The sequence below is a fragment of the Ammospiza caudacuta genome, chromosome 10 (assembly GCF_027887145.1).
Source record: "Ammospiza caudacuta isolate bAmmCau1 chromosome 10, bAmmCau1.pri, whole genome shotgun sequence".
NCBI classification, from domain to species: domain Eukaryota; kingdom Metazoa; phylum Chordata; class Aves; order Passeriformes; family Passerellidae; genus Ammospiza; species Ammospiza caudacuta.
This window is the reverse complement of record NC_080602.1, coordinates 14,803,860-14,828,182: the sequence shown is the minus strand read 5'-3', so window position 1 is coordinate 14,828,182 and position 24,323 is coordinate 14,803,860. Positions and strand designations below refer to the sequence as shown.

At 36.8% G+C, this 24,323-nt stretch overlaps 1 protein-coding gene across 2 annotated transcripts in view; it reads left to right on the top strand.

The window, feature by feature from the left end:
- CGNL1 (cingulin like 1) overlaps positions 1-16,458 on the top strand; it is a 54,721-nt gene extending 38,263 nt beyond the window's left edge. The window contains exons 11-19 of one of the 2 annotated variants that reach the window (XM_058811033.1): positions 1,870-2,022; positions 2,652-2,822; positions 3,938-4,099; positions 4,888-4,977; positions 10,580-10,663; positions 11,859-11,983; positions 12,534-12,642; positions 13,514-13,677; positions 14,250-16,458. In XM_058811033.1, coding sequence (XP_058667016.1) covers positions 1,870-2,022; positions 2,652-2,822; positions 3,938-4,099; positions 4,888-4,977; positions 10,580-10,663; positions 11,859-11,983; positions 12,534-12,642; positions 13,514-13,677; positions 14,250-14,391 — 1,200 coding nt within the window. In that variant the 3' untranslated portion in view covers positions 14,392-16,458. Of the gene's footprint in view, positions 1-1,869; positions 2,023-2,651; positions 2,823-3,937; positions 4,100-4,887; positions 4,978-10,579; positions 10,664-11,858; positions 11,984-12,533; positions 12,643-13,513; positions 13,678-14,246 lie in introns of both variants that reach the window. The other variant, XM_058811032.1, reaches the window with a different exon arrangement.
- The last annotated feature ends 7,865 nt before the right edge of the window (positions 16,459-24,323 follow it).

Sequence of the window (24,323 nt, the reverse complement as noted above, 5' to 3'; positions counted from 1 at the left end):
GCTTGTCTGTATCACTGATAATCTGCACAGTCACTGTAGGGTGCATTGCTTATCACTGGCTTGCATTTAACACACTCCCCTAAGAACTCCCTTCTGTCACAGTCTGACTTGACCTTGCTGTGTAACATGGATCAATGCACCATACACTCCTCCTGCATCTTGATTAGCTTTGGGGCAAGATGCTTGAAAAGTGTGGATTTTCTTTCTGTTTATGCATCCTTCAGGGCATTGTGCCAAATAAGCTGCCTCCAAGCAGGGTCTCCAAATGAAAGAATTCTAGGGAAGGTCACAGGAGAGTCTGTCCTGACGTTTTATTCACAGCTTATGTCTAAATTCTGGCACCCTAAATTTAATCCTTTTTCTGGTTCTGCACTCTTGTCCACCGGATATGAGCACTAACAGACTTCAGGATGTAATCAGTGGGCCTTTTGTGAAGAACAATTCAGCCTTTCTGTCTTTAGAGTTGTTCTAATGAATAATGTTGTGCAGTAGGTTGATTTGGCCCTGTGTTGCCATTGACAATTGAGATGACAAACTGGCACTGTAATAATGTGTATCCCAATGGAAATGTAATTCCTGACTGGCCCATCTTGCTTTTTTACATAACACAAATTGCTTGTAATGGTGGTCTAGTATAAGAAAGACAAGGACAATACCAATAGAACTGTAACAGTTACTGGAAACAGCCAAGTCTATTCCTCCTCTATTCTGGATTTCTAGTCAGGAAAGTTAAAGCTGGTATGCACTTAATTGTAACAGACAGTTTGCATTACTGCTTTCATCTAAAATCACCCTCTATATTGAAATTTTGTTTATGGATGCAGAAGTGAGGAGTATTTCTGTAGCATTTTGTGTTGTGTTCTAACCTCTGCTTTAGGGTAGCCACCGCTGTGTAGGGCAGTGTTTCAGGAAATGAAATACATCTCAACATTTTTGTACAACTGAGAAGGGAAATGACCTAATTATTATGCCCTATAACCATAGCATATATGGTACTGTGATATGTTAAAAACTAATAATTATACCAACATTATGGATGGCAGCATGAAGTAATCTGTGCTTTTTAAATGAAACAACAGAACATAGGATCCTTTCAATGGGTGGAAAAACAGGAAGTTTATCTTTTCATTGTGGTAGATAATGGTAGGCATCTAGAATTAGCATTGCAGAGCATTGTAAGTTGAAATACAGTCTTAATTTTCAGTTTTCAGCTGAGATGAATTACTGATTTTGTAAAGAGAACGTTCAACTAGTAATGTTTGGAAAAAATAGAGAAATATCAGAATAATCTTTTAGGTTAGTGTGAAAACAAATTACTCCTTTTCATTTCCCCCTTTTGTTCTCTTTTCGTATAATAACACTTTAGCTTCTTCACAGAGTAATTAATTGCAACTAAAGATTGGCTTTAAATTGGCAACTGACAGGCTGTTTGTCTGACTTGCAGTTACACTATGATAGGCCAGCCAATTCCACTGAAAAGTGCCCCAGGATTTTTGTATATGAAGGGCACTGAAATTAGAGATTTTAGTTAAATTGACCATTGAATTCTCCTATAGGGCATCCAGATTTCAAATACTGAAATTCAGTTTAGTATACTCAACAGGCAGACACTGAGGAAACTGCAGCATTTGAATTGTTGATAGCAACATTCCCATGGCATGATGGTTAAGAAAAGAGGTATAAATGGACATTTGTTGTTTCTAGCATGACATATCAGTGTTTGTCCTGCACTAGCTAGCAAAGTGTAAAACCTGAAAATTGTCTTAATTTTACAGCAGCTGCTGGTGTTACTGTGATAAGTAATATACCTTTAAGGCATTAGAAAAGATGGTCTACATTTCATTACATGTATTTTTTAATCTACTGCAGGAGAACATCCGTTGCATTTCACAGGAACGACAGCAGTTAAGTCAGCAATTAAAAGATGAAACTCAGCAGAAGGAGCAGTTAAAGCAAATAAAGAATGAAATGGAGAATGAAAGATTGCAACTGAATGAGACTGTTGAGAAGTTACAGGAGGAGGTATGAGTTCATGCCCAAGAAGCTGCAGGGATCTGAGTATTTAACAGATAGAACTAAATGAACTGACAAATTACAAAGAATTATATATTTTTAAATGTGTAAAAGAAAATAAAATGAAAAGTTTAGTTTTAGCTTCTTTAACCTAGAGGCTCTTACTAAAAGCTTTCAGGGCTGGAACAATGATTGGAACGCCACTATTACAAAATGGCATTGTTAACCAGTTCTGTACAAACCAGATCCCAGACCTGAGTTCAGCTCTCATGTACAGTACAGTGATATTTCAGACTTTTACAGCTGATTCTCAAAATTTCTGCATCAGTTTGATTGTACTATCTGTGTGTAAACTGTGCAGCTCATACTGACATACTGAAGTGTGACTGCAGTTCATTGTGTCACTCAGCTGGAAGAACTGCTGACAGACAAAAAGAGAATAGTCTTGCCACACATGCTATTAGAAATTAACTTTACTGTTTTGTATTTTCCCACTTCTACATAGAAATTAATTTATTTGGGAAAGTTTGATACATTTTCTGTTTGAAATACTGAGCTGAATACTGAAGCTGGAGGAAAAAAAACCATTTATTTTATTAAGCATAACAGAACCTTTTGTATATGTACTTTTTGCCCAGATGTCTGAAATGGTGGAGATCTCAAGAACATCAACTCTGGAGCTTCAGAGCCAGCTTGATGAATACAAGGAGAAAAATCGCAGTGAATTTGTAGATCTGCAGAGGCAATTAAAGGAGAAAAACATTGAGGTAGAAAAATCACGCCTGATGAACATAAGAATGCAAGATGAGGTAATGACTCATAAATTCAGGGAGAAATTCTCAGCTTTGACCTAGAATTCAGTGCAGATAGTTTTCACAATAATGAATGTTTGCTGTCATGCTTTTGTGTACTCTCATGTACATCATAGGAGGCTGATCTCAGCATGCTTTTGGGTTTGATTTTCCATGGTGGTGATCAGCCTGTTATTTCTGCTGGGGTAATGGGGGTTCCTGTTTGGGACAGAAAAATGCAGTGTTTGTCAAATGAATGCACCTTAAGTGAAATGACAAGGATTCTGTTGATGATCTGCTGCTCTTTAATGCCTGCTTCTGAAGGCATTGAGAATTTACAAATATTTTTTGTTAGGGAAAAAAAACCCACCAGTTATTTAGGAAAAATGAACACCCATACAAACATACATTCTCCTCTTCTTTCATATGAGCCAAGGTGGAGCTTTAAATCACAAAGGTTTCTGTGCAACCAACAATTAACCAGTCTTGAGTGTCTTCCTCATAGTATGTAAATTTTGTCATAAAGACAATCCAGTCTTTTAAAAATCTGCATATACCTGCTCTCCAGTTGGAAAAATTATGAGAATACATTCATCACAGGTGTTTTCTCTGTATGGAATATTTTTGTAGTAGGATTTTCCCAGTTTAGAACTCTTATTTTGCCTTTGTTTTAAATTAAATTTAAAAGAACAACAATAGAAGAAAGATTAGTTCCTGTATATTGTTGTGTCTTCCTTTTATATTTATTCCATTCCGGGATGGAGAGCCTTTGTAAAGGGATAAAGACTCATGATGAAAAATGAAAGTTAAAACAGTGATTTTGAGAACATAGCTCTTGAGCTGAATGAAGTTGTATGTAGATATCTACACTAATGCATAAATAAAATATGTAAATGTATGTTTACACAGTGTAAGCACACTGTGTTTGGAGTTACGTCAGTATAGGTCATAATCCAAGTTTATTTTCTTGGCGCCATCTGCTGGATAAAACAAAAATTACTGTGAAAAGCCAGTAACTCAATGGAATTCCTGTCATGCTTCCAGATCTGTGTTTGCAGCGAGTCCCCTTTGCTGCCATCCCTTGTTTAGAGCAAGCACAGTCTTAGTGAATTCCCCTGATCTTATTGCTTCAGCTGCGTCTGATGGAAGAGAACCTGAGGGACCACCAGAGAGCCCAGGACGAGGCAATAACAAAAACTCAGTTACTGGAACAGACTGTGAAGAGCTTGGAGTATGAACTGGAAGCCAAAAACCACTTAAAAGATGATCGGGCAAGACAAATCAAACTAATGGAGGTAAGACATTTCTTAAGGGTTTGTTTCTTTTTTAAAGAGATAAAAATAATTTTGTTTCACATTAATTTTGCTTGGAAGGAATCTACATAGCTTTATGTTTTTGAAAATCCTTGTAGTATGACTGCAGGAATGAATGTGGTGTATTTTAAAGGTAGTTTGTTAGCATATCTACTGTAACATGATATGTTCTAAATTAAAATTTTCTCTCATACTTTTAATTAACTTCTTTTTAATTAATTTTATCTAGTGCTTATCATACAGATTTGCATGATTTTCATTTCTAGGCCCATCATTCAGAACTTCAAAAGTATTTAAAGGTGTAAGTTTTGTTTAGCCTTTGATATCAGTTCATTTCAAGAGTCTGAAAAACATTGTGCCTCTAACTTTTTACTTGTTCATAACTGTTCAGTTCAACTAGGCTGTCATTTGACTTTCATAAACAAACATCTCTATGTCATTTTACTCAGATAAAAAGAAATTTGTCTTCCAAATGTATAATGTAATGCAGACACTCAAAAATACTCTAGAAATATTGCAGAATTTATCTTATATTCTTGAAATTGTTGAGTGATTTAAAAAAAGGAAACAAAACACTTATTTTACTTCTGTCAAACAAATTCACTCTAAAGCCTTATCTACCTTTTGCTGTGTGTTTTAAGACACATTTCAGTTTTCAAGCTTAGTCTTTCAGACACTTTGGATCCTTGCAGTTTAAAGAAGAATGCCCTGATAGCAATCTGAAGAGGATGGAAATGTGTGCTGAGGTTGCTTTTCTTTGTTCCACTTAGGACAAGTTGTCTCACCTGGAACTTGAGCTTGATGAAGAAAAGAATAATTCGGATTTGTTGTCTGAGAGAATCAGCAGGTGCAGAGAACAGGTACTTGAACAAGTTTTGCAGCTTTTGCTTAATGATTCTATGAAAAAGTGTTGTTAGGATCACAATCAATATTGATCAACTAAATAATTATTAGCAATATGATTTATATGCTATACTTGAGCAGAGTATGTAAATCCAGAAAACCCAAGGTTCACAAAAATGCTGAAATATGCTCCCTCAACATCATCACAAACCATTTTTTCCTGTTATTCTAACTGGAAAACAGACACAGGATTATATATAAAGACTGAAGACTAGTAAGGCTGTTGTTGAGTCTCTTATATTGAAAGATCACTACTTCAATCATGCTGAAAAGTAATTCAGCATAATAGACTCTTAATTTCAAAGAAGGAAGAGGAGGAGCTTCAGGAAATTGTGGAATTATTTAAAATCAGCTGAACTAAGAACGCTAGCCAGTTTCAACAGAGAGGAAATTTTATTTTCATTACATGTGTAAAAACTTATTAACATATAAGAACATGTAACATATAACAACTGGAAAATATTTTCCACATAAAAGCATCAGTCTTTTGTTCCAGAAATGTAATATAAGTTGATAGCCCAGAAAGAGGAGAAGAAGGATTTATTAATGAGGTTGTTTCTCATGGGGCAGAAAATTTAAAGTAATACTTGCCAAGCTAAGTCAGAACTATCATAGTAACTCAAACAAGTAACAAAAAGGATTTTGCCTCTATAAGAAGTTGTGGAGACTGTATGATGAGGCCTCAGTCAAGATAAAAAGTAATCCAGGTATGCCCTGTCAAATAAAGGAACATTTACCTCTGTCTTCAGTAAGGCCCATGAAAGTGCAGGTGGGGGTAATTGGTGTGAGTTCATTGGAAATGAGACCATTGAGTTGCAAATTACCAAGTCTTAGGAGAATTAGGAGTTCATTGGTTTGAAGACAGAGGCCTTAATAATGTTATTCAAGATTTCTGAAAAAACTGAAATAAGAAATTGTAGGTCCTATAACAAAGATTTATAATAAACAAGTAAAGTAGAATATAGGGCCTAATTACTGCAAAAGTAGCCAGACATGCATGGCTGAGTAGTCAGGATCATGCAAATGTTGCAATAGTTCATGGAAAAAAATACAATGATGTGGCTGTCTTGGAATATCATGGTCCAGATAATGTTCTTTGCCTTATTTTTGCTTTCTGAAAGATGTGAAACTGATGCATAACTCCTTACAGCATATCTGCTGCTGTAACTCTCCATGAAGTACTACAGCTCACAGTAATTCCTAGAAGCTCAGGGGACAATTAGCATTGAGGTACCCACAATAATCTGTTCTGTTCTCATTTCTCTTTCTCCAGAAAAAAAACCTACAACTACTGACATTCTTTTGAATAGCTGTAGATTCAGAGGGAGAAGAGAAAGTAAAATATTAGTTTCTGTGTCTTTTCAATGAAATTGTGTGTTCCACTGAGACATCTGGAGAGTTTAAAGTGAGGTGGAGCTCAGCTTTCTCTCACACATCCTTGAAGCACCAAAGCACCATTACTTCTTTGTTTGAACTCGGGCTATTGAGACTCTATTTGATTGTAATAAAAACTTTCTGCTATTGTTCTGTTGATATTGTTCAGACTCAGAGTCAGTGGGTGAAACAGAATATAAAGGACCTGTAATAATGTGGGGTCATGCTGTTGTGAAATCAGGAAGCCTTTAATACTGCAGTCTGTGCCTGTGCCTGGGATAAAAGTACTTTAGTCATAGCTGCCATGGAAGTTAATTTGCTAACTGAATGGAAACCTAAAATACAGTTTGGTGACTAAAATGTTACATAATGGGTAAAAGACATGTTTATTTTGAGGTCTGGAATTTCTCATTTCACACATGAGTTATAAAGGTTGCTTTGTTTTGATTTTATGCCAGAATGACTAAGTAGTCAAATTACTACAGAGTATTTCAGGGTCTGCTAAGCATTCATAATGACATGAGAAATTATAATGGATTTATTTTGGTAATATCTGTATTCCTCTTTATTTTAAAAACTATTATTATAAATATATTATTTTAACATACTGATAACGAACTATAATACTGAAATTTCCAGTAAAAACAAATTTAAACAACTGGTTCTATTTTACATAAAGCTGAATGGTTGAATAAACATTGGCAAGAATAATAGTTCACATTTCACTTGCCATGAAATGTTATTCTTTCTTAATTTAAACACCCTTTTGAATCTGAATGGCTGCATGACACACTGTTCTCATCTCCTTTTGCCTTGTTCTAAGAAGCACCACAGCAGAGTGGAAACAGAAAAAAATGTTCGGGAAAAGTGGGTCAAATCCTATTAGTTTTTAAATGCTGATGTATTAGTAAATCTAGACAGACCAAAATGCTCAAACCACACTAACACAGACACAAATAGAAAGCTAGAGCACTCAGCTGCTCTTTGAGTCTAAAGAGGCCCTTGGGCAGGGACAAGCATGGGGAACAGGGGCAACCAAAATTATATTTTAATAAGTGATTTTTTTCTATGAACAAGTGAAATGAAGTATCTCTTGCCATATTGACTTTCCAAACATAATTGAAAAATCATCGTGATACCCTCAATAATTCTTGTGTTCTGTGACAATGCAAGCAAGAGTCTATTGACCTTAGAGTTGTTTCCAGTAAGTGTGCAAAATGGACTTATTAGTTTTCATGACAATTTTAGAATAAATAGATAGGGATAAAATTACACTGACCCGTATAATCTACTTCCTTTTGGTAAAGTATTCCCTGTGGAGAGCTGTTCTTTAGTTGGCACTGGCTGTGGGTAGCAAAGAAATGAAAATATGCATATGAAGGTTGTTTTTCAATTTTGAAGCATCAAAGGGATTTTTTTTTAGCTTTAACTCTCTTCTTGATTAATAATTGGGGTTTTTGGTCACATACTTGGAAATTGTTTAAGGTATCTATTATATACATATATATGTATTACACACACTACTTGGGAATTAACAGGAAACATTGGCTGTAAACCTGTGAGATGGTAAACAATACTGATGGCATCTGCATTATTATTAGAAATCAAATTGCTTTCACTGTTGTGAATTCAACAGCTGCTTTTAATCCTAAAGATGGCACAAAATGATAAAGCTCTGTAAAATCTTAATACAGTTGCTTTTCTCTTGTTAGCATTCTTCAAATCCAGCTGTGATAAGTGTTCCCTTAAGCTGCAGAAATAGTTTATTCTTTTAACACAGTTATGAGATATTAGCCATAGGAAGGGTAGAACATGGAACATGAAGTCCCACATGGTACATACACAGAGTATGGCCATGAAACTGATACATCTCACTGCTGTGAAATAAGTGGAACTTCAAGCACATTTTGTCACACAACTCTTTTTCTCCTTTGTGCATGTTAATTATGTGTTTTAAAACTGTTTAACTGTTGAAAAAGAGAAAAAGATAAAACAGTTTATATTTCCTCCAGCAAAAATTCTATCTGCTGCCCTTTTAACAAGCTCTTGTAGATATTTGTATGTAACTTACTGATCCTAATCAGACCTAGATCTTTTTCTCTCCCCCACTACCTTTCTGTGAGGTTGCAAGAGTTGTCCAACAACTGTAGCAGTCATCTTGGAAATATAATAATTGTCCTCTAAATAATTCCTTAGTTTGAATCTTGGGAAGGCTGCACAAATTTGTTACAGCCTCTGAGCACAGTAAGAGCACAGTGGAACCTCAGAGTGGTCCATCAAGCAAGTTCCTACATAAAACAAAACCCCTTTCTTCAGTTAACAGCTACATTTTTTATTAGTCCTTCATTTTACCACAAATTTAGCTGTATTTTTCCCTGTGTCTGTCTTGCTAAAGCAATTACAGCAGAATAAATTCTATGTAATCCCTCACATTATAACTTTTTTCATATATTTCATTAATAAATACAGCTATTATACACATGTGCTTCTAATTTGTGTCTATAAAGTAATACTTTACTAGATAATATTTTACTATACAACATATAAAACATTGTTATTATTAGGCTTCCATGTGACAATGAGAGCTTTTAAGAAATCACCCAGCTGTTGAGAACACAGCCACGTGCTGCCATTGGTATTGCAGGAGGTGTTATGACCTCAGTTTTCAGGAATGCCTTCTGCTACTCTGTCCCCATCCTGTGACATAACATATGCAATTGCATGTGCTGATGCCCTTATTTGTATTCATATATCAATTTACAAGCTCCAGAAAAAGTGCAAATTACTTCCTTTAACCATAATTAACTAAAAGTGTATCTTTTAATATTATGTTATGGTTAAAAAAATAAGGCCTAGGGCAAATTTTCATCTGCTGTACTTGTTTAACCTTCACATTCTTAACATTGCTTTTGGATTGCTTTATGCAAGAATTCCCAATGACATTTGAAAGTCCTTTACTGAGAGAAATCTGTAACTGAGAGTTGCTTAACTGGGATGGTGTGTTCATGCAAGTTCATGTGTAACTGATGCAAAGCAGGGAAGAGTGCTGTGGCCACTGAAATCTTTATCAGTCTTTTTTTTTGCAGGGCCAGTAACTGATACAGATATTCACTGTGTTCCCCAGATGATATCTATCATAAAATGCCCTGTACAGTGTAAACCACAAATGCTGTGGTAGCATTTGCTGTGCCTGTAAAAGTATCTTTAGAGATTTGCAGGGAGTCTCAGAAAGATTGGAAGCAAGATGAGTATTTCCAAAGCCATAAAAACTTTGTTCTTCAGCACCAAAGTTTCAGTAGCAGCTCTTAGGTAGCTTGGAGTTTTTCTCTGAGCTCAATTTTTTTTCCAGTCAAATCCAATAGTGAGGTAAAACAAACTAATTTTGCATTCTTATCTTGAGTCTGTATTGATTAGGTAGCTTTTTAACATTTTACACATGGAGAATATATCTTCCCTGTGGTTGTTGAATATGGAGCAGAAATACTAACAGAAAGTGTAGAAAAAGTTGTCTTTCAACAAAACAAGCAAAACCCAACCCCTCTCCAAATCTAGAAGTTGGTGCCCCTCCAGTACAACAGACATGAAATTGACTGAAGGAGGGGAGCAATGTTTGTATCCATCATCCAGCAGAGTGCTGAAGAAGAGATTTTACTACTCCCATACGTACAGAAAACTGCAATTCTCTGTGGAGTGTTTCACTGAGTTCTGGGCACTTGTGTGCAGGTACCAGGTTGTGTTTAATAAAGTGAAACTTTACTTAGACAAGTCAGAAGCTTAAAAGTAAAATACCATTTCAGAGGTTAAGACTTAGGTATGAAGAAAACAACTGAAAAGATGTTTGAAGAGGGATGTGATGTTCCAGACCTCAGTGTCCTGCCAAGTGATGTGTCTTTTATAGAACAGCTTAGAGTTGAGTTCCTTGCTAGAGAAGATATATGGTAAACATCAACAATATCCAATGCCTAGAATGAGTACTGGAAATAACATGGACTTCTTGAAGCAGCAAGTTTTGTCCAAGATTGTAGCTGTAAAGCTCATCTGAAGCCATGTATATGTCTTGAGTTATGAGAAAGAACACATTGCTTATTGCATAGGTATATGTAGTTTATATATACACATACAGTATAATATAGATCAATATAATTTAAGTCTCTTATTAAAATTTCTGTCATCTTTCTCTAATAGATTGAACAAATGAGGACAGAGCTGCTTCAGGAGAGAGCTATAAAGCAAGACTTGGAGTGTGACAAAATTTCATTGGAAAGACAGGTAATTATGTCTGGTTGTAAATAACCACTTTCAGAGGAGCTGTTCTGCCAAGGCTGAACAGCCCTTCAGGAACACTGCTGAAGATTTCATTTAAAGTAATTGGGATTTTAGTTGAGTGTTTTCTTCTGTAGTAGTAAACAATTCTTCTGCAGCTCAGTGGTCTTTGAAAGCAAGGTTACTTATCATAGCCCTTAGGTGAGATCCAGAGGAAAGATATCTCAACAAGCCATAGTATTATTTAAAAACTGAAGGACATAAAACAGATTGTAATGGGAATTTAGAGAACATGCTAGTACAACACACCTAATTAGGTGCCTTCCATTATGTGACACTGATCTCATCTTAACTGTTTGAGAAAAAAGATTGCCACCTACTGGTATATACTATGTACATTCTTATACCTTAGTTCTGATCTTCCTGTCATAGTCCTTTTTTCTGTGTTTGAGACCTGAGATCATGCCTTGAATTTTTGTAACAAAGAGCTTTATTTTTCTGTTCATCATGTAACTGTATTTGTTCGGGTATTTTTTTTCTGTCAATTCTTTGACTAGGTCCCCATTGAAAACCTACATTACCTAGCTTCAGAAAAATATAAGTGTAAATCTTAGCAAAAAGTCTCCTTTTACAAATCTTTTTTCAGCTGTTTTGTAGTAGGAATATCATTGGAGAGTTAAGAAAGGCAGGGGGAAGAGAAATACTCCAGGTGCCCTGGGTTACCACAGGAAGTAGGGGGACACCCCAGTAATAGCTTTGATGAAGTAAAGCGGTATTGGATATAAATAATTTCCTTGTCTGCTTGTTCTAGCCATACACCAGTGATTTACAGGGCAAGAACACAGAATTTTACAGAAGAATTGGGTGTAGCATAAGACAGATCAGACAGAATATTTGAAAAAAACATTGGCACATTAAAAACTACTGCTGGAAGGGGCTTGCAACTACCTGAGGTTTAAGTGTCCATTTAATCCTAAAACTTGAACTGAAGCTGAACAGTAAATTCTTTTCAATAAGCCAAAGTAGTAGAAAATTTGTTTGTAGTAAACTGTAAAATCTCAATAACTTTCCATGACCACTGAATACCATACTGCTCACTGTTCATACTGATACATGTTTTCCTGGAGACATGACTTTGGTGTTAAGGTGATATTTGTCAGTCTCAGTAAGAGTGTATTAACCAAGTGTGTTCCAACCCCAGAACAAGGACCTGAAGAGCCGAATCCTTCACCTGGAGGGCTCTTACCGATCCAGCAAGGAGGGACTCGTGGCTCAGATGGAGGCAAGGATCACAGAGCTGGAAGAACGACTGGCAAATGAAGAGAGGTAAAACCAGTAATGTTGAGATCAAAGCATGCACATTTATGCTTGTTATTATGGCCTCTTGCTAACATTAAATCTCTCTTACAATTAACCTGTTTTTTTTCATCAAATTAAAATGGTTACTGTTTCATAAAAGTATTGCAAATTTTCTTTTTTACTGCAAGCACAGTAGAAGTTTGTCTTAAAATTTAAAACTGGGCACAGTGCTAACATGGTTCCATAGCTCCTTATTTTATAAAAGTCTAATATCAGGAACAGGTTTAGAAATATTAACTGTACTGTAACATCCATTTTCATGTTCACTATGTTTAATCTTGGAGGAGTATACTTTTGTTGCTAAATGTTGCTATGATGTCAGAAGAAATTCTCCTTAGTCATTTCTGCTTATGAACAAATTTCCCAATATGTTGCATGAAATCAGTAAATCCAAGCAGGGAGCCTAAGTATTTATTTAATTCTTATAAGATTGTTAAAGAATTAAATTATCAGGATTGGGAGCATTTCAGTTCCTTTTTTACAAACCTGTCTTTTCTTGGTTTTGGTTTTTTACTAGGGATAGAGTCAATTTCCAGCTAAGTAACCGCAGACTTGAGAGAAAAGTGAAGGAGTTAATGTTGCAAGTAGATGATGAACATCTGTCATTGACTGATCAGAAGGACCAGGTAGGAGGAAAGACTAATATGCAAATATCTGAAATCAATCCTACTATCCTAAACCATCATGTATAAAAGATACAAGACAAATAGGGGTAGATTCTGATTACTCTGTATATGAACTCCCATTTAGTGATCTTTGCAGCTGCCATTGCATCATGTGCTTTTGTCTAGTACTAAATTGTTACTAATTTTAAAAATTATTAAAAGAAAGTTACAGAAGCAATGCTAATTTAAGAAATAAAGCAAATAACAGACAGTTATTGATCCTATAAATATACCAACAAGTAATCTGTTTTGCCACCATAAAATTTTGTTTAAAGAAAAAAACTGTTTACTGTTAAATATAGGCTGTAAGTCTAAGCACACACTGATGTTCCAACAGCAATGGGCTCTACCATTACTGTGGTCTTTGTGGATTCAAACATGGTTTGTTTCAGCACCTGAGCCAACAGTTAATATTCTGCCTCAAGAATGAACAGTGTCTTTCAAATTGCAGACATCCATTACAGAAATGATCTTATAAATCCTCTGGGTTTTTGGAATGTATTTTATAGTATCTGTCTGTTAAAGTTGCTTAACTTAGACACACTTATAACTCTACTCTGTTGTAATTGATAACCAGCTCTTGCTATCACATAATACTGTCTCACTCTACCAAAGCTCTTTTTGCTTGCTGCTGGTTTTTCTCTGTTAAAAAAAAGTATTACGATATTTTTCTTAAAGTCTAATGCTGACTTTCAAATATTTCTGAAGCAGAGGATTACAGTGTCACTACACTGGCAAAGTTTTGTCTTTATTCTCCCTCTCAGAGATGCTGGAAGAATAAAATTCCTTTGTTAAAATAGTCCTCTAATCAGATGACATGTAAATATTGCAGCTGAGCTTGCGTTTGAAAGCAATGAAACGTCAAGTTGAAGAAGCTGAAGAAGAAATAGACAGACTGGAAAATGCTAAAAAGAAACTTCAGAGAGAACTTGAAGAGCAACTAGACATAAATGAACAATTGCAAGGACAGCTTAACACTGCAAAAAAAGAATTAAGGTAGGATGAGTTGTTAGACCTTCCAGTTCTGTATCACACCACTTCTCACACATTTGACCACTTGCTCCTGTAGTCCATAAACTGAGGGCTTCCTCTACAAGTTTGTCATCAGCACACACAGTTTGACACAGACCTGTGAAACTCTCCAGGTGTCCCAGCCTTCTATCCAAGGTCTCCCTACTGAAAAAAGTCATTGAGGCAGCGAATATAAAATGGAAAAAAGTGGTGGGACTTGACACTCTTACTATTTGTAGCAGTAAAAATTTCCCTAATGGCTGAGAGGTACAGTCATCCTGTGTGAGTTTTCCTTGGCCATCTGTGAACATCCCAGTGTGCAAAGTTTACAGTTTCCCCTCTCTGCCACTTTACTTAGAGGTGCTTGAAAATGTGACTGCTTGATCTTGTGCATGTTTCCTTCATGTAAGATGTGGTCTATGATAACCCCTGCTGCAGCACTTTGACATCCTTCAAAAATGTAAATCCTGCCTGTCAATGTTGAAATCTTTCTCTTAAGTTATCTGTGTGTAGATGTGGTGTTTTAATAGCAAATATGTGTATTTTTGTTTTAGTAGACTGAAGAAGTCACCAAGCAAAGTGTTAGCTGATTCTGATGATGATGACGACGATGATGATGATTTCAGCACGGATGGTGATAGTCTCTGTGAAGTACCTTCAGGAAATAATTTCTCAAAAGATGATGACACAAAAATCTAAATAAGTACGGATTCAATTCATTGAAAGTACTGGAAGAATAACATAAATTATCAAGAAACTGGATATTCTAGAAGCCAAATGACATAAAGGGATTTAAGAGTTGGGAATATAATGTTTCCATCCATATTGTGCCATTTTCTTATTTAGATCTCCACTGTTTATTATAGAAAACAGGATTGCATTATAAAACACCTATAAAACTATATATCTATAAACTGCTACTGAAAATGTGGGAATAATATTTCACATTGGAAATGGGATTTTGCTAAAATTCTGTTCAAGTAAAAAGCCATCTGATATTAATTCAAAATTAGTTATTAGTTATTAAATCTTTTCCCTAAAATTAAGGAAACTATGGAAGATTATTTAATAATTGTAAGTAAGGAGAAATTATGTATAAAATGTAAATATTTTAAATTTAATCTTTTTATTGACTACTTTAGTACTATTTTGTAAAGTTTCAAATATTATATAAATCCGTTTGATATGTAAAATCTTTAAGTTTATATTGAATGCTATGTTTGGGTTTTCACTAAGAGGAAAACAAATGAAAATTAATACATTTCATGCATTACAGAGCAGATTCATAGTTCCTGGGCCAGGAAGTACCTTTAAATACCAGTGTAAGTTTTATTGTATGTGTTCTGTATATTAGAGGTCAGATGTTAATCCTGCCTGCTGATTTTAAAAGGACCATCACATCTGCATGATGAGAGAGGCTTGGCTTCGACTTCTGTGTCAACTTCATTTGGGAAGCTTTCTGTTCTCAGTAGGGAAGGGTGAGAATGATGTCACCCATTACTTGGTATCTTTCATTTCCTGAAAGAAATTCAGTTCTGCCAGAGGCAGAATGTTATAGGCCTGCTGATTTGAAGACATTGGAACAGTCTTATCTTGCAAGTTTCTAAAGAGTCACACTTGCTCCAGTAAAATTACTTGTGGTCTTTGACTTAAGTACATGCTTAAATCTGTTAATTGATATGAAAATTTTATGCTGCTGGCAAGAAATTGCACCAAGGAAACAGAAAGCATGTAATCTGATTTTTCTTTCTAAGTTCTTGACCATCTACTAGTGATATATTGCAGTGCATGGTCATATCTGCAGAAATATTGGTATTTCATTTTACAGAAGTATCTGTATTTTGGGTTATCCATCTATTCAACAAACTTTGTGGGAAATTTAAAAGAAAGAGCATTGAAGATTTTATTTTAAAAACATTTTCTATTTTGTTGCTAAAAATATTTTTTGCCATTTGTATTACACCAGACTGGTTTTGCTCCTTTGCAGATCTAGACTTCTAAGGAAAGGGCATTACTGCAAAATTTTGTTAATAAACCATAGTTAGGTCCTGCCTATTTATCAGTATTTGTCTGCAGTTACAGGTTAGTGAGCACTTGTTCATTGATTTGATCAAGTAATCATGGAATTGTAAAAAATACTTTGAACTGAAGTTGCTGGGAGCTTCCATTATTCCCACAAAGGAATCTGCTGCAGAGAACAAATTGAACAGCTCTGCCAGTGAGGCTGGCAGATGTGGTTAAGGCAGAAGTCCTGACAATGGCAGTGTCCATTTTCATACAGTTACATGAAATGAAACTCCTGCCTGCGAGGTCAGAAATATATCCCTGCTTAACAGATCGCACAGTCTTTGCCATGTAATTCCCTTCAACTTGCTTTTGATCATTTGAGTTGTACAGGAAATAATTGGAATGGCAAAGTTGTCTCTGAATGTTGTATCTTTTCCAGTAGCATGTACATGGAATATTTTGCAGTGTTGGCATTACTGTTTTGAGATCACAGGAACAGCCTTTCATCCAAGAAGACCTGTGCAACACTGTACTGACAATCATCATAGAAACTGCTGTTATTTATTTGTTGTTTCATTTGCATGTTATGTAGACTTAACTTCAAGCAACTGATTCCAATCCCCAGTACTCTATCCTATAATTTTCATAGATGACTTATTTCAAACCACTGGAAAAAAAATCACTTAATATTGCATCTACCTCCAGTTACACTAAACTGTAAAAGAAAAATTCACTTAAAATAAACAGTCAGTGCTCTCAGTTCTACTTTGTGCATTTACCTTGGTATGATAATTGAATTTCAAATAGAAGACATGTTTGAAACATAACAAGAAAATAATTATCTGGGAAATATTGATGCTGTAAACAAATTTCTGCATTTTTTCTCTTTGGATAGCTACTTTCTTTGTAACTTGTAAAGCAGGTGGCAGGTGTAGCATCTAGAAGACTCCTCATGTGATCTTAGAAGGAGGAAGACAATATTGTTGCAGCAATTCTTCTTAGTAAAACTCTTCTTTTTCAGAAAAAGAACTGGTCTTTAGTTTCCTCACTTGGTCTTGCCAGTGGCTTTTCCTCTTTAGAGTTCTCAAATAATATGACTAAAAGTCTTAAGACACTGAAAAGGATATTTCAATTCATTCACCAAGCAGTTGATAGCTCTGTTTCTTGATCCTTGTTAACTATGGTGATGGTAAAATCATTGCCACAAACAAAATTTATAGTAGCTTACAGTCATCTTATTTGTTCATTCCACCTCCTGTTTGCTCTCATCAAAGCCCATGTTCAAAGTTTAGTTTAGAAAAATTTTCCTGTTTTTTTTTCATGTAATCTATTTTAAAATTAATTTCAGCAGAAGCTCTTGACCCATAAAAGGAAGCAAGAGGGGGGTATATGTAAAGAAATATGGTTAAAAGTGCCTAGAAGTTTGTATAAACATCAGAGTTGTAGTGTATTACAGAGACATGGCTTGAATTCTGAGCTGTACAGACCTTCAGTTTTCTTCCACAGTACTGCAGTATCTCTTAAACAAACAGACCTGAGCTAAACGATGTTTTCTATAAGCCTAAACTGATGACTTTTATAGTGGATGCTTGTCTCTCTGTGTAAGTAATCTACAGTGAACTTTTGGTCCTTTCTGGGATTAATGGCCTTGGTTTTCTGAGTCTGTTATGGTAGATAGGAGAAGACAAATTACGAGAGGTTTTTTTTTTGTTTTAAATCAGCAGCATTTGGCAAGTGCTCCAAAGTCTTTACATGGCAGCTTCTATACAGTGCAAAATATGTAAATGTTAAGCAAGTGAAGAAAATCTTCCTGTCTTCCATAGACTCCTAATTTACTAAGTAATGAAATTAAAGATACTCATCACAATAATGCATTTTAATGCCCTTGAGTTTGGAAGGCATCCCTTTTCATAAAAGCATTAAGATCTTTCAGACATCATATCTTTTGTTAGTGCCTGAAGAAGTAAAAAGGAGAAGTTGCCATCTTGCTGTCCCCTGTACCTGTTCACTGCACTTTATTTAAGGAAACTCCTGTACTATGCAAATACTTTAGTTCATCACTGTGCTTTTTACTGTTCAATCACCAGACATGTTTCCCCTCACAATTCTGGGTGATGAGACTGTAACTTGTTGATTAATCTGTGTATTTCTCTGATTTATCCTCTTTCTTCTGAACTTAATTCTTTCCTTTTCCTGATTAAATAATCTGTTCTGATTTATAAATTATTTTCTAAACTGTTTCAGAAGCCATGTGTTTTCCTAATTTTTTACAGACCAGCTGTGTGCTTTGCTGAGTGAGCTACATAGTGCAATAGCTTCAGCTTTTAAGCCTTTTCTGGATCACACAGCATATTTTAGTAATTAAATGTTGATTCTTTTCGCTTACTGGAGCTTCCTATCCTGTGAGTAGAGCAACACATTTCAGCTGCTTAATTTCTACCAACTGTACTTCTCAAGTAACATTGCAAAATGTTCAAAGACTTTGCTGAAAGAGCAACATTCTTTAGAAATTGCCAGGGTTTCTTACACATTTAATTTCTTTTTTTGCATAAGGTTCTGACTAGGTCACATGTTTAGCCCCCTGACCCTACTGTGTTATACTGAGGGAAATTTCATTGGCATCTCAAAATTTACTCAGGAGCACTGGGCTATTGAGAAAAAGGTATAGAATTAATAGATATTTTTGTATTACAGGTTTTTCTTTTAATATGTAAGAAAGGAAAGGCCTAAGAAGAAGGGGAGTGAAGTTCAGCAGACAAGGCCAAGTGCTGCAGTCAGTTTGCTTCACCTACCTCAGTAGCAGCATGACAACCCTTTAATGGTTGGTACCAGTGAGTTCAGTAGGGACTGTTTTATGTAAGCTGGAACATTTGATCTTTTTTCCATTTCTAATAACAATTTACTGCTTTATTTAGATCCTGAAGCTTCATGCCATTAGCAGAAGAACAGGCAATAAAAAAAATATTTATATTCAGAGCAGAGGTGGAGGATGAGAGTTTAAGCTCTCCAAGTTGTCAGTAGGAAAGCTGTAGGAACACTTCTGTGTGAGTGCAGAGGAGAAACTCACTACAGGTAACTCCATTACAGGTAACCTGAGTTTTGCTTTGCCTTCTGTGTACTTCTGTTTTTCAGCAGAATGGGCTTTCTGAACAGTGCTTCATGTGTTTGGTTACAAAGCTATTTTCACTAGTTTCAAGTACTCCTTTCATCTTGGTTGTATGCAGGCTGGCTAGGATGGACCCTACCAAAAGGCATAATGGGAAGTAAGAAAAAAAACACAGGAGGAAAGATTCAACTCAGGATCCAGTTCTGATTAATTTGATTTTGACCTTCCCTTCACTCTTAAGGATCCTGGCACACATCTGAGATTGAATGTCTGGCTCTGCAGTAACCAGCAGGCTCTGTGGAGTATCTTTTTTGCAGAACAACAGCCTTAGGTATAGATTTCCTTGCTTTATGGGGAGTTTCAAATCTGGTTTTCTTCAAACAAGAAAATGGTTTATTGTGAAACAGGTAGAATGGCTATGAAAAGTGGAAAGGAAGAAATAACAAAGTGAGTCCAATAAAACTATGTAAAAGCAGTAAATTCAGCCAACTAAAGAAAGGAAACTTCCTGAATTAGGCTATGTGTACTTTAAACACAGCCCACTGTGCCTTGCTATTTCAGGACATATTGTGTATGGTATCCAGCTATTTTAGAGATAAGATCAAATTTGTAATTTAGATCAGAATGTCCCTCCCAAATGTGAACTTGTTAAGCATTACTGAGTCACAGTGGAAAACTGTGGTCTGTGAGGATATAACAAACCAACTCAAACTGCTCTCAAATGTGGAAATTCAGTTTTCTAAATGAAACAGGTTCTGTTTGGAGACCCTGCTGGGCCAGCTGCCCACAACACAGCGGCCCCATAAAGGTGCAGGCAAGTGTGTCAGGACTGCCAGGCTGTGCTGCTATGCTTTCTAACACAATGCCTGGCTGATGGTCTCTCTTACCCTTCCCAGTTGTGGTTCTCCATCAGTGACAAGTGCAGCCTCTGCTGGAAGACCCAATGTGTGGCTTAGATGCATCAGGCCAGAGAGGATGTGAAGAGACCTGACCAGCAGGTGTCGGGGAAACTGAGTTAACCTTACCTTACTCACAGCAGTGACAGGGTTCCAGGTACTGACAGAAAGGTGTGGCTGTTGAGACATTCTGCGTTTTTTGGCAAGTTTAGAGTTTTGGGATATTTTGGTCGGAGGATAGAAAAGGAAAAAACAACTCAAAAAACACCCCTGTCCTGGATGTACTCTCCAGGTGCCTGCTGGTTCTTCTCTTCCTTGTGGGTGAAATCTGTATGCCTGGGATTTTATTTGACTTCACTCTTTGCTGACCATGTCCACAAGCACAGTGAGAGCAGGCAGTGTCTGTAGTCTGCTGTGGTGACATTGCCAAGGTGGTAGCACAGGAAATGTCAGGATGCACTGTGGCCATGACATTAAACACCTGTCCTTCAGCTTTATTTGAGCAAAATAAGGAGCTTTCTTTACTTGTGCAGTAGCTGCTTACCTTGCCTCTTGGTGAGTGTTTGTATTCACCTAGTGGCTCTTACTGTAAAGCCTCACAATGCTTTTCCAGGGAATGCAGGTGCTTATGGCTCAAAGCTGGATTACCCAAGCCTCAGGAGGCTGTGACTAAACTGCAGCACCCATCCATGTCAATGCCATTCAGTGACATTAGCAGCTGCAGGTGGAGGGAGGAAACTGGATACCAGGAAGCTCAGTTGGTTCTGCAGTCAGCTCAGCTCTGTTCTGTGGGGTGTCAGCACCAGTGCACAGGGTAATTCCTGCATTGAATAGGTCTCCACTCTGAGTGATTAAATAGTCCTGCACTTCCTATGCCTGCAGAGTCTGGAGCACTAAATATCATGTAATTGAGCTTTTATTCCACAAACTTTTGTAAAGTCTAATCATTTTAGCTTTTCTTTTCAAGTATATAAAAATACCAACCAGGCACAGAGGAACTGTGCCTCTTACCACAGTTGTGAGTGTGCCCAGCTGCCAGCTGTGAGCCCTGGGAGGATGCTCTGAGGATGAGCTGAGTGGAGATAGAGCCAGATACAAGAAACACATTTTAACTTTGGCTGGCACTTTATCTTGTCAGTGCAATTCTTCTTACCACCTTTGCCATTTTTACGAATTAGAAGTAATGTAGAGGGAAAATGGAATATTAACACCCAATTAACTTTGCTGCTCCTCTGAAACTATTCTGTGTTTAGCAGAGCTTGGAATTTTTGGCTCTTGAGAAAAAAAAAATACTGTTTTTCGACGTAAGACGTTTGGAAATCTTAAACTGGGAACTGCAGTGGAGTCTGGGCTGAAGTCCAGCCGGGCGGGGAGCGCGGCCCGCAGGGGGCAGCAGAGCGGGGCGGCTGCGGCCCCTCGGCCCTGAGCGTCTTCGGTGCCTCCTCCGCGGAAATCAATTCTCTACTGAAATCCGAGACAGAACTGCCAGGTTTCCCTTCGGGAAGTAGTCTGTTCAGAAAGTGACACGCTGCTCCACAAAAATCCTTTTCAGTGTAGAACATAGTCAAAGTAGCATTCGAGGTATTAAGGTAAATGAAGTGACTGATATGAGAAGGAGGATGGTGCTTTCCTAAGTACTGTAAGTGGTGTAAGTACTCGGATACTATTGCAGAACTCTGTAAGAAGACAGAAAATTGAATGGTTCTGAGTATGAAGAAATTTACCATTAATTTATGAAGCACAGAAAAAGCTCAGAGTATCTCATCTTGACTGTTCAGTGACACTGTAACAAGGTGACAACCTCCAGAATAGAGCAAGGATAACAAAAATTGGTACTTTAAAAAAAAAATATACAGCATGATTAGACACACCGGTCTTGATGGTGGTAACTTATCAAAACACAGAAGTTCACAGCTGGTGAGAACACCCATTATTCATGAAAATGTGATGGCTGGAGTTATGCCAGACAAAGATCAATCTAACCATACCATCTGTACATGTGCTTGTGTGCCTTTCCTGCACTGCAGACATCCAGCCTAGAGATGAGGAAGTTTATGTCACGTTCCCATCAGGGTCAAAACTTCAGCCAAATATGTTTTTCTAGATGCTTCCTTTGTTGTCATAAAATCACCTTTAAACTGAAATTATTCCAAATGATGATGAAATCCTGCTTATGGCTACAGCATATTTATGCAGAAAAGGCATCCTCTTAAACAGGAAGATTTGTTTGTATGGATAGGATGCATAAAGTGTTCTAGTCATACTCATCTTCCTTTGCAATTTACGCCCACATTGGGCACTGTCTTTGCATAACCCAAGGAGAGGAAAACAATAATCTATTGAGAAATCTACAGAAATGTTCAGCAGGAATACAATTATGTAGTCCAATGTCAAATTCTATAGGATCTTTTTGTCTGTGCTCTCTTCTCTTGTTACTCCATCAAAATACTAAATGTGTGTTTTAACAAAGGAAAACCCCAAAATTCATAGAGATTCTGTAACTCCAGTTATATGAGAAGTGGGAAATGTACCAAAATGTCTTAATAAGACCTTGCTAACCTGTCTGCTGTCAGAATATTTTGGTGTACTTTTCATTCCAATCCTTTAGCAAAATACACTGTCATAGGACAGTGGATTAAGGTTTTGAAAGTGTTTGTTTCTCCTCCATATGGTTTACTAAAAACAAGCTAGAAAATGAACAATCATCAGGTGTTTTCAATGTACCCAGTGCATGCTATTAATATATTATAACCTCTGTTCTACAGAAGTAGAAATTGCTGGGAATTTGGCTATGGACTGTACAGGGAGGAGGATTGGATCTTGTGTTACTATATTAATCATTGGGTAAATGTTTCTCTAAAAGGTAGGATTATAGAAATTTCCAGAGGCAGACTGATGGTCTAACATCCTGTTTTCAACAGCTCTAATTCCCAGGGCCCCATAGGAAGGCAGATCCCCTCCTTTCCTTCCCCCCATGTCAGCTGTGTCAGAGACTGCTGTCAGTCTCTCTCAGGTAAATCTGGCTGATAACTCAGGCTGATTTCATGGCAACCAGCTCACCATTCTGCCTGACCTAAAGCTGAGCCTGTAAACCCACCCACAACCATGTGTGTATCAACCTCTTCCTTCAGGGCTTCTTTACTCTGTGACCTGTGGCAGCATTGGATCTCCAGGTTAATTATAACAGGCAATAAGATATTTCCTTTGTACTACTTTAATTCTATTAACCCACATTAATATCCAGAGCATCTCCTTTTACTTTTCAGTTATTATCAGGTAGATGCTAGTAAAAAATAAGAGCACAAGTAGGGCAATTTTCTTGTCATGATTTTTGGTGTCTTTCTGTTCTTGTTCTGTACCAGGGAGAATTGGTGTTTCAGACAGGTCTGTTCTAAACACTCATTGCTCTCCATACCCCTCTTGTATCTGTTTTCTCTGCTTACATCCAAACTGTCACGCTTGTGACTGTGTATGTGTGAATTTTAAAAAGCTTTGTGAGTTCTTTTTAGAGAAAGCTAATTGGAAAGAATACCCCTTGCAGAAGCTGCATTTTGAAATAAATACAGCAGCCCTATGATAGTTGCTTTCCATGCAAAGCTGCAACAGAGAATTTAAGCACACCTCTTGATATGCCATTTCTGTTTACTCCTGCAAGGTGATACAATTCTGCCCCAGCAAGAAATATAGGAAAATGTGCCCTATTAGGCCAACTCAAGGAGGCTTAATAGAATTCCATTAGTTAGTCAGTCCAGCCACTCAGGTAGATTTTTAGTCTTTCAGTAACTCCTCTCAAAGATTTCCTGAGGTGGGAATGGTGCTCTTTATCCTGTAATAAACTCCTCAAAGAAGTAACCTGGTTAGGCCAGAACTGCAGCAAAATGCCTAAGCAAAGTGAGGTTATGAGAAAAAGAACAGCAGCTGATTGTTCAGTGAAATGCAAATTTCAAGTTAATGCTAATGACATTTAGCATTTTTATCTCTTTCTGGGCTGCAGCATCCTGACGGATGACACGTGGGAAATCTGGGGAGTGGCCATCCAGATTCACAGATACAGTGTGTGACCAAATATGTAAGTGGTGAGGTGTGTAAATCCATTTCCTTTCTAGGACCAATTTAGAGGGAAGTCCCCTAGGTAATATTTAGTCATGCTGGCTCAGCTATTATTAAGTACCTTAACTATTTAGTCCTTCCTACATTCCCTCCTAATAACTTTAGTCCAGTTAGACCCAACATTATCTTCTGTATTGATTATGACTTTACCTTTTTCTATTGTTATGACTTATGCACAGAGGAAATGAGACAGTTCTTGGTGAGAGGATTAGAAAATTTCATCATACTGTAGATACAGAGATGTCTGCTAGAATACTTTTTGAGCTGGAGGGACCCAAGTTTCCTCTTGAAGGTCCCCTGATTTCACGAGTCACATGACCTGCTATTTTATGGTTTAATACCTCCCCTTCCTCCTCTTTTTATATGACTTCTAATAAACTTATTTTTAGTATGTAGAAAGGAAATAAATAATAGAGCAAACAGAAGATCTTTCACTTACACTAAACAACTTTTATGGACAGCTTCCTGTCCCAGCTGTGTGTGTGAACAGGCAATGGGCTGTGAGAGTCCAT